This window comes from Phaenicophaeus curvirostris, unplaced genomic scaffold (assembly GCF_032191515.1).
Source record: "Phaenicophaeus curvirostris isolate KB17595 unplaced genomic scaffold, BPBGC_Pcur_1.0 scaffold_127, whole genome shotgun sequence".
NCBI classification, from domain to species: Eukaryota; Metazoa; Chordata; class Aves; order Cuculiformes; family Cuculidae; genus Phaenicophaeus; species Phaenicophaeus curvirostris.
This window is the reverse complement of record NW_027206748.1, coordinates 226,926-236,880: the sequence shown is the minus strand read 5'-3', so window position 1 is coordinate 236,880 and position 9,955 is coordinate 226,926. Positions and strand designations below refer to the sequence as shown.

Below are 9,955 nucleotides of genomic sequence, written 5' to 3'. Positions count from 1 at the left end.
GGGAACTAGGCCCCCCCCCCCAATAACGGTCTCAGCCACAAGGTCTCACGGTCACAACGGGTTTTACCGAGCAGGACGGGGGGGGCAGCGCCCCCAGTTCCCCCCCCCCCATCCCCCCCCGGCCCCCCAAACGGTAAAAAACGGCACAAACGGGGAAACTGAGGAACATGTGTCCCCCCCTCCCCCCCCGCCGCCCCCCCCCCCCCCCCCCAAACCGGGTCCCATAGGGTTAATTTGGGGGGGGGGGGCGGCACCATGCGAGGAGGGGGGGGGTTTAGGGGAAAGGAGGGACCCCCCCACCCCCCAGGTTTGGCCCCAGTTTGTGCCCCGCCCCCCTCAACCCCCCCTCGGGTTTTGGGGTGTCCCCCCCCCTCCTCCCTTTTATCCCCAGCTGCCTCCCCCCTCCCCCGCCCAGGGTGAAGCTGATGTTGGAGGGGAGGGGGGGGCCACTCCCTGCCCCCCTCCAACCCCGAACCCCCTTTCGAGTTGGGGGGCGCTGCTCCTGAGCGACCTGTGGGGAGAGATGGGGGGGGGGCAGTTGGAGTGGACTCTTTTTGGGGTGCTGCCCCCCCCAAATCTCAGCCTGGGGGGGTGTGGGAAGTGTTTTTGGGGGTGGGTGTTGGGTTTGGGGGGGCTCAGGGGGTGTTTCTGGGGTGCAAGGTGCTGTTTTGGGAGGGGTTGGGTGGCTGGGGGGAGGGCTGGGGGTGGTTTTGGGGTGCAGGGGGGGGCTTGGGGGTTCAGGAGGGGCTCGGGGTGGTTTTGGGGTTCAAGGTGGGCACCTGGGGGTGTTTTTGAGATTTTGGGGGGGCTCAGGGGTGTTTTGGGGGTTCAGCAGGAGCTCAGGAGGGGGGTTTTGGGGTGCAGGGGGGGCTTTATTGGGTTCAGAGGGGCTCAGGGTGTTTTGGGGTTCAGGAGGGGCTCAGGGGGTGGTTTTGGGGTGCGGGGGGGCTTTTTTGAGCTCAGGGGGGTCTGGGGGTGTTTTTGGGGTTCAGGAGGGGCTCAGGAAGTGTTTTTGGGGTGCAGGTGCTGTTTTAGGGGGGGTTAGATGGGGGGGTCTAGGGGCGTTTTTGGAGTGCAGGAGGTGGCTTGAGGGAGGCTCGGGGTGTTTTAAGGGGTGCCTGGATGGGTTTTGGGGGTTCAGGGGGTGCTAGGAGGGGTCTGGGGGGGAATTTTGGGGTGCTGCCACCCCCCTCCCCCCATGCTCTAGAACTTGGTGTAGTTTGGGGGTGCAGGAGGGTGGGTTTGGGGGGGCTCAGAGGGTGGGTTTGGGGTGCAGGGGGTGTGTTTGGGGGGTGGGGGGGCTTTTTTGGGTTCAGGGGGGCTCAAGGTGTGGGTTTGGGGCTCGGGGTGTTTTTGGGGTGCAAAGGGGGGGGCTTTTTTGGGTTCAGGGGGTACTAGGAGGGGTCTGGGGGTGTTTTTGGGGTGCTGCCCCCTTCCGTGCTCTAGGACTTGGTGTGGTTTTGGGGTGCAGGAGGGTGTTTTGGAGTTCAGGGGGCATCTAGGGCTGGTTTGGGGGGGGCTCAGGGGCTGGTTTTGGGGTGCAACAGGTGTTTTGGGAGTGTGTGCGGGGGGGGGTTGGGTTCAGGGGGCCTCAGGGGTTGGTTTTGGGGTGCAGGGGGGGGCTTTTTGGGGTTCAGAGGGCTCAGTGGGTGTTTTGGGGCTCACAGTGTTTTTTGGGTGTAAGGGGGGCTCAGGGTGTGTTTCGGAGTTGGGGGGGAGTCTGGGGCTAGTTTTGGGGGGCTCAGGGGGGTGGTTTTGGGTTGCAGGAGGTGTTTTCGGGGTGCAAGGGGGTGTTTTGGGGTGCAAGGGGGTGTTTTGGGGGCTCGGAGGGTGTTTCTGGGCTGCAAGGGGTGGCTTTTTTGGGTTCTGGGGGTGATTTTGGGGTGTGAGCGGGGGATATTTTAGGTTCAGGATGGCTTGGGAGGGGGTTTTGGGGTTCGGAGGGGGTCAGGGGGTGGTTTTGGGGTGCTGCCCCCCCACCTCAGACGCCGTAGAAGGCCGCCAGCCGCTCCTTGAGCAGGGGGGGGAACTGCTCCGCGAAATGCTGCCAGTTCTCTTCTCCAACTTGTGCTTTGAAGCCCTGCAGGATCTTGGGGGGGGGGTTAAAAATAAGGAAGGGGGGTGTCCTGACCCCCTAAACACCCCCCACCCCGAGTTTTGGGGGGGGGGGGCCCAGAGCCCCCCCTTTTTACCTTGTAGAACATCTCGCGCAGATCGTCCTTGGGGCTCACCCAGGAGGCAACGGCGTCGCAGAAGAAGATGAAATCCTGGAGGGGGGGGCATAAAAATGAGAGGGGGGGGGCTTGAAGCAGGGAACTCCCTATTTTGGGGACCCCCACCCCAAAATTCCCCCCCCTAAATTGCTCTGCACCCCGCAACGGAGGCGCCTCCCAAAATCTTGGGGTCACCCGCAAAGGAGGACACATTCCCAAAAAAAAGGTGCCACCCCACCCCCCAAAGAAACTGCCCCCAAAAGGAGGTGTGTGTACCCCCAAAATTTTTGGGGTCCCGCCCTGTACCTGCACGACCCCCCCGGGGTTCACCCCGATCATCACGCAGATCCCTCGGAACGCCGAGTCCTTCTCCTCGTTATCCCGGATATTCCGCAGCGACGTGCACCTTTTTTTTTTTGGGGGGGTGGGGTGGTAAATTGGGGTTCAATCCCCCTCCAATATTTTTTTTTGGAGGGGGGGAACACCCCAAAATGCCACCCCCCAGCTCCCCAAAACCTCACCAAGGCCGGATGAACTGCTGGAGCATCGGAGCCACCTCCTGGGGGCAGACGAAGCCCAAGCGCCCGATGGTGATGGCTGCGGAGGATTTAGAGGGTTTAGGGGGGTCCCCAAAGCCCCCCCCCAAAAAAAACCCTCAGTTTGGGGGTGTCTGTGCCCCCCCCAAGCCTCACCCGTGTTCTCCAGCAGCGTTTTTGGGGTGTTGGGCCGGTTGATGATCTCCACCAGGTTGCTCAGGACCATGGGGACATACGGCTGCATCTCAGAACCTGGGGGGGGGGACAAAAGGGGGGTACAGGGTGGTTTTTGGGGGTCTGGGGGGTGTTATAGGTTGTTTGGGGGCTGGTTTGGGGGGGCTGGGGGGGTGTTATAGGTTGTTTCGGGGTTGGTTTTGGGGGGCTGGGGGGTGTTTTGGGTAGATTTGGGGCTGGTTTGGGGGGACTGGGGGGTGTTTTGGGTTGTTTGGGGGCTGGTTTTGGGGGGCTGGGGGGTGTTTTGGGCTGTTTGGGGGCTGGTTTTGGGAGTCTGGGGGGTGTTTTGGGTTGATTTGGGGCTGGTTTTGGGGGGCTGGGGGTGTGTTTTGGGGGTCTGGAGATGTTTTGGGTTGATTTGGGGCTGGTTTGGGGGGGACTGTGGGGTGTTTTAGGCTGTTTGGGGGCTGGTTTTGGGGGGCTGGGGGGTGTTTTAGGCTGTTTGGGGGCTGGTTTTGGGGGGGCTAGGGGGTGTTTTGGGTTGTTTGGGGGCTGGTTTTGGGGGGCTGGGGGGTGTTATAGGTTGTTTGGGGGTTGGTTTTGGGGGGCTGGGGGGTGTTTTGGGTTGTTTGGGGGTTGGTTTTGGGGGGCTGGGGGGTGTTTTGGGTTGTTTGGGGCTGGTTTTGGGGGGCTGGGGGGTGTTTTAGGCTGTTTGGGGGCTGGTTTTGGGGGGCTGGGGGGTGTTTTGGGTTGTTTGGGGGCTGGTTTTGGGGGTCTGGGGGTGTTTGGGGTTGTTTCGGGCTGGTTTTGGGGGACTGGGGGGTGTTTTGGGGGTCTGGGGGCTGGTTTTGGGGAGCTGGGGGGTGTTTTGGGCTGTTTGGGGGCTGGTTTTGGGGGGCTGGGAGGTGTTACAGGTTGGTTGGGGGCTGGTTTTGAGGGGCTGGGGAGTGTTTTGGGTTGATTTGGGGGCTGGTTTTGGGGGGCTGGGGGGTGTTTTAGGCTGTTTGGGGGCTGGTTTTGGGGGGCTGGGGGGTGTTCTGGGTTGTTTGGGGGCTGGTTTTGGGGGTGTCGGGGGGGTTGGGGTTTCAGGGTGTCTTTGGGGGCTGCTTTGAGAGTGTCGGGGGGAGAAGTTGGGTCTGGGTTTGGGGCTCAGGTTAGTTTTTGGGGTGCCAAGGTTGGTTTCCGAGGGGTCTGAGGCGGTTTTTGGGGGCTCGGGGCTGGTTTTGGGGTGCTGGGGCTGTTTTGGGTGTGTCAGGGGGAGTGTTTGGGGGCTGATTTAGGGGTGTCAGGGGTGTTTAGGGTTGGTTTTGGGGGTGTCGGATATTTGGGGGCTGGTTTTGGGGGGTGCTGGGTGTGTCTGAGGGCTGAGTTTGGGGGTCAGGGTAGTTTTGGGGGTGCCAGGGCTGCGTTTGGGGGGGGCTGGGTCTGCTTTGGGTGTGTCAGAGGGAGTGTTTGGGGGCTGTTTTAGGGGTGTCAGGACGTTTGGGGGCTGTTTTGGGGGGTTGAGGCTGTTGGGGGGCTGGTTTTGGCGTGTTGGGGTGTTTGAGGGCTGGTTTTGGGGGTGCCAGGGCTGGTTTGGGGGCAGTTTTTTGGGGTTTGGGGATGGTTTTGGGGGGTGTTGGGTGTGTCCGAGGGCTGAGTTTGGGGGTCAGGGTAGTTTTGGGGGTGCCAGGGCTGCGTTTGGGGGTCTGGGTCTGCTTTGGGTGTGTCGCGGGGTGTTTGGGGGCTGGTTTTGGAGGTGTCGCAGCAGTTTTTGAGGGTGTCAGGGCTGCTTTTTGGGGTGCTGGGGCTGTTTTGGGGGTCTGGGGTCTGGTTTTGGGGTGTCGGGGGGCAGCTTTTGCAGGTGTCTGGGGCATTTTTGGGAGTTCAGGGCTGCTTTTGGGGCACCGAGGCTGTTTTGGGGGTGTCAGGAGTGTTCAGGGGCTGCTTTTTGGGGGTTCAGGGCAGTTTTTTTGGGGTTCGGGGCTGGTTTTGGGGGCGCTCACCCATCTGCATGCAGATCTCGCCGATGGCCCAGGTCGCGTTGTTGCAGACGGAGATGAACTCGGGGTTCAGGTTGGTGCCCAGGATGGGCATGAACTCAGCTGAGAAAGAAGTTTGGGGGGGTGCCGGTCAGTTGGGGACCCCTCCAGCCCTGTTTTGGGGTGTCATTGTCCCCCGTGACCCCCCCAAACGCACCGATGCAGGGTTTGACGTGCAGGAAACAGGCTTTGGTGAGGTCGCCCAGCAGCGCGAAGGAGCTCTGCCGCACCTCGGGCATCGAGTCCTGCCAAAAAGGGGGGGGCAAGCGTTTTTGGGGGGTCCAGGGTCAATTTGGGGGAGGTCCAAGGTCAATTCAGGGGGGAAAAGGGGGTCCTGGGGGGTCCCTGAGCAGGTTTGAGGGTCTCAGGGAGAGCTGAGGGGTTCCTAGGACCTGCTGGGGAGGATCTGTGGGGGGGGGGAGCAGAGATTTAGAGGGGTCTGGGGGAATTTGGGGGGGTCCTTGGGGTCCCAGGGCCAGTCTGGGGGGAACTGGGGAGTTTGGGGGGGAAAAAGTGGGTCCTGGGGGGTCCCCGAGAAGGTTTGAGGGTCCCAGGGAGAGCTGAGCGGCTCCTAGGACCTGCTGGGGAGGATCTGGGGGGGCATCTCAGGGATTTAGAGGGGTCTGGGGGAATTTGGGGGGGTCCCAAGGTCAACTTGGGGGGGAACTGAGGGGTTTGGGGGGGAAAAGGGGGTCCTGGGGGGTCCCCGAGAAGGTTTGAGGGTCCAAGGGAGAACTGAGGGGTTCCCAGGACCTGCTAGGGAAGATCTGGGGGGGGGTGGTGTCACAGGGATTTAGAGGGGTCTGGCGGAATTTGGGGGGGTCCCAGGGTCAGTCTGGGGGGAACTGGGGGGCTTGGGGGGGAAAAGGGGGTCCTGGGGGGTCCCCAAGAAGGTTTGAGGGTCCCAGGGAGAACTGAGGAGTTCCCAGGACCTGCTGGGGAAGATCTGGTGGGGGGGGGGCGTCACAGGGATTTAGAGGGGTCTGGGGGAATCTGGGGGGGTCCTGGGGGCTCTGGGGGGGGGGTCCCAGGGTCAACCTGGGGGGGAACTGAGGGGTTTGGGGGGAAAAAAGGGGGTCCCGGGGGTGTCCCTGTGATTTTGGGGTACCTGCATGCACTGGAAGAGGAGGCTCATGATGTTGGTTTGGGGGGTCCTAGGGGGTTTGGGGGTTCCTAGGGGGTCTGGGGGGGTTCCTGGGGGAGTTTGGGGGGGTCCAGAGGAGGTCAGTGAGTTTTGGGGTGTCCCTGTGTTTCGGGGTACCTGCACGCACTGGAAGAGGAGGCTCATGACGTTGGTTTGGGGGGTCCTAGGGGGTTTGGGGGTCCCAGAGGAGGTCAGGGGGGCCCTGAGCTGGGCCCTGTGGTTTGGGGGGTGTCGCTGTGTTTTGGGGGTACCTGCACGCACTGGAAGAGGAGGCTTATGACATTGGTTTGGGGGTCCCAGAGGAGATGATGGGGGTTTGAGGGGGGTCCCTAGGGGAGTCTGGGGGTTCCCTGTGGTTTGGGGGGGCTCTGGTGGGTGTCCCTGTGTTTTGGGGTACCTGCATGCACTAGAAGAGAAGGCTCATGACATTGGTTTAGGGGTTCCTAGGGGGTTTGGGGGTCCCAGAGGAGGTCGGGGGGGGGCTTGAATGGGGGTCCCTATGATTTTGGGGTGTCCCTGCGGTTTTGGGGTACCTGCATGCACTGGAAGAGGAGGCTCGTGACATTGGTTTGGGGGGTCCTAGGGGTTTGGGGGTTCCTAGGGGGTCTGGGGGTTCCTAGGGGGTCTGGGGGGGTCCCTGGGGGAGTTCAGGGGGTGTTCCAGAGGAGGTCAGTGAGATTTGGGGTGTCCCTTTGTTTTGGGGTACCCATATGCACTGGAAGGGGAGGCTTGTGATGTTGGTTTAGGGGTTCCTAGGGGGTTTGGGGGTCCCAGAGGAGGTCGGGGGGGGGTTTCCTGTGATTTTGGGGTGTCCCTGCGGTTTTGGGGTACCTGCATACACTGGAAGAGGAGGCTCATGACGTTGGTTTAGGGGTTCCTAGGGGGTTTGGGGGTCCCAGAGGAGGTCGGGGGGGACTTGAGGGGGGGTCCTTATGATTTTGGGGTGTCCCTACGGTTTTGGGGGTACCTGCATGCACTGGAAGAGGAGGCTCATGACGTAGGTTTGGGGGGTCCTAGGGGGTTTGGAGGTCCCAGAGGAGGTCGGGGTGGGCTTGAGGGGGGGGTCCCTGTGATTTTGGGGTGTCCCTGCAGGCACTGGAAGAGGCTCATGATGTTGGTTTAGGGCTTCCTAGGGGGCTTAGGGGTTCCTAGGGGGTTTGGGGGTCCCAGAGGAGGTCGGAGGGGGCTTGAGGGGGGGTCTCTATGATTTTGGGGTGTCCCTGCGGTTTTGGGGTACCTGCACGCACTGGAAGAGGAGGCTCATGACGTTGGTTTGGGGAGTCCTAGGGGGTTTGGGGGTCCCAGAGGAGGTCAGGGGGGACTTGAGGGGGGGTCCTTATGATTTTGGGGTGTCCCTACGGTTTTGGGGGTACCTGCACGCACTAGAAGAGGAGGCTCATGACATTGGTTTGGGGAGTCCTAGGGGGTTTGGGTGTCCCAGAGGAGGTCAGGGGGGGCTTGAGGGGGGGTCCCTATGATTTTGGGGTGTCCCTGCGGTTTTGGGGTACCTGCATGCACTGGAAGAGGAGGCTCATGACGTCGGTTTAGGGGTTCCTAGGGGGTTTGGAGGTTCCTAGGGGGTTTGGGGGTCCCAGAGGAGGTCGGGGGGGGGGCTTGAATGGGGGTCCCTATGATTTTGGGGTGTCCCTGCGGTTTTGGGGTACCTGCATGCACTGGAAGAGGAGGCTCATGACGTTGCTGCGCGCCACGAGCTGCTCGACATGCGCCCCGAGCCCCTCGGCGAGGCCGCTCAGCAGGTCCAGGGCCACGATCATGAAATCCTTGTCGGGCGCCTCCACGCGCTCGGGCTGCTGCGAGTACAGCTGGGGGGGGGCCCCGAAATTTGGGGGGGGGGTCACCCCAGAGCACCCCCCCCAGGGGATCTATTGCCCCCCAGGGGTCTTACTGCCCCACGGGGGGGGGCATTAGCGCTCCACAAAGGGGTTTTATCGCTCCGTGCTGATTCTATTGCCCCAGGGAGAGGATCTATTGCCCCACACGGGTTCGACTGCGCCCCACGGAGAGGTTTCCTTGCCCCATGGGGGGGGGGGTTTGCCCCACTGGGGGGTCTTATTGCCCCCACGGTGTTTCTGCCACCCCACAGGGCTTCAACCGTGCCCCACAGAAGGGGTATCTTGCCCCACGGAGAGGCCTTATTGCCCCCCAGCAGATTGGTGTTGCCCCAGAGAGGGGTCTTATTGCCCCATTGAAGGCTCTTGCTACCCCCCGGAGGGGGCTTATTGCCCCACGGAGGGGTTTTCTGCCCCACGGAGGGGTTTTCTTGCCCCATGGAGAGGCCTTATTGCCCCCCAGCAGATTGGTGTTGCCCCAGAGGGGGGTCTTATTGCCCCATCGAAGGGTCTTGCTACGCCACGGAGGGGGCTTATTGCCCCACGGAGGGGTTTTCTCACCCCACGGAGGGGTCTTATTGCCCCATCGAAGGGTCTTGCTACCCCCCGGAGGGGGCTTATTGCCCCATGGAGGGGGTTTTCTGCCCCACAGAGGGGATCTATTGCTCCACGGTGTTTCTGCCACCCCACAGGACTTCAACCGCGCCCCACAGAGGGGGTTTCTCACCCCACGGAGAGGCCTTATTGCCCCCCAGCAGATTGGTGTTGCCCCAGAGGGGGGTCTTATTGCCCCATCGAAGGGTCTTGCTACCCCCCGGAGGGGGCTTATTGCCCCACAGAGGGGTTTTCTCGCCCCACGGAGGGGTCTTATTGCCCCATCGAAGGGTCTTGCTACCCCCTGGAGGGGGCTTGTTGCCCCACGGAGGGGGTTTTCTGCCCCACGGAGGGGTTTTCTCGCCCCACCAGGGGGGTTTCTTGCCCCACTGGGGGGTCTTATTGCCCCACGGAGGGGTCTTATTGCCCCCACGGTGTTTCTGCCACCCCACAGGGCTTCAACCGTGCCCCACAGAGGGGGTGTCTCGCCCCACGGAGAGGCCTTATTGCCCCCCAGCAGATTGGTGTTGCCCCAGAGGGGGGTCTTATTGCCCCATCGAAGGGTCTTGCTACCCCCCGGAGGGGGCTTATTGCCCCACAGAGGGGTTTTCTGCCCCACGGAGGGGTTTTCTTGCCCCACGGAGAGGCCTTATCACCTCCCAGCAGATTGGTGTTGCCCCAGAGGGGGGTCTTATTGCCCCATCGAAGGGTCTTACTACCCCACGGAGGAGCTTTATTGCCCCACAGAGGGGATTCTCTGCCCCACGGAGGGGATCTATTGCCCCACAGAGGGGTTTTCTCACCCCACGGAGGCGTTTTCTCACCCCACAGAGGGGGTTTTCTGCCCCACGGAGGAGGTTTCTCCCCCACAGAGGGGGTTTCTCACCCCACGGAGGGGGTTTCTGCCCCACAAAGAGGTTTTCTCGCCCCACGGAGGGGTTTTCTGCCCCACAAAGAGGTTTTCTCGCCCCACAGAGGGGGTTTTCTGCCCCACGGAGGAGGTTTCTCCCCCACAGAGGGGGTTTCTCACCCCACGGAGGGGGTTTCTGCCCCACAAAGAGGTTTTCTCGCCCCACGGAGGGGTTTTCTGCCCCACAAAGAGGTTTTCTCGCCCCACAGAGGGGGTTTTCTGCCCCACGGAGGGGGTTTCTGCCCCACGGAGGGGGTTTCTCGCCCCACGGAGGGGTTTTCTGCCCCATGGAGGGGGTTTCTCACCCCACGGAGGGGGTTTTCTGCCCCACAAAGAGGTTTTCTCGCCCCACGGAGGGGGTTTCTCGCCCCACAGAGGGGGTTTTCTGCCCCACGGAGGGGTTTTCTGCCCCACGGAGGGGGTTTCTCGCCCCACAGAGGGGGTTTTCTGCCCCACGGAGGGGTTTTCTCACCCCACGGAGGGGGTTTTCTGCCCCACGGAGGGGGTTTCTGC

General features: G+C 62.2%; 1 protein-coding gene across 1 annotated transcript in view; it reads right to left on the bottom strand.

Moving 5' to 3' along the window:
* Positions 1 to 113: 113 nt before the first annotated feature.
* The window catches only part of TNPO2 (transportin 2), a 28,626-nt gene continuing 18,784 nt past the window's right edge, over positions 114 to 9,955 (bottom strand). The window contains exons 16-24 of the mRNA XM_069882389.1: positions 7,753 to 7,911; positions 5,102 to 5,189; positions 4,909 to 5,007; positions 2,906 to 3,001; positions 2,735 to 2,810; positions 2,520 to 2,619; positions 2,193 to 2,267; positions 1,981 to 2,089; positions 114 to 511 (exon numbers count right to left, since the gene is read on the bottom strand). Of these exons, the coding sequence (XP_069738490.1) occupies positions 1,982 to 2,089; positions 2,193 to 2,267; positions 2,520 to 2,619; positions 2,735 to 2,810; positions 2,906 to 3,001; positions 4,909 to 5,007; positions 5,102 to 5,189; positions 7,753 to 7,911 (801 nt within the window). The 3' untranslated portion in view covers positions 114 to 511; position 1,981. The remainder of the gene's footprint in view (positions 512 to 1,980; positions 2,090 to 2,192; positions 2,268 to 2,519; positions 2,620 to 2,734; positions 2,811 to 2,905; positions 3,002 to 4,908; positions 5,008 to 5,101; positions 5,190 to 7,752; positions 7,912 to 9,955) is intronic.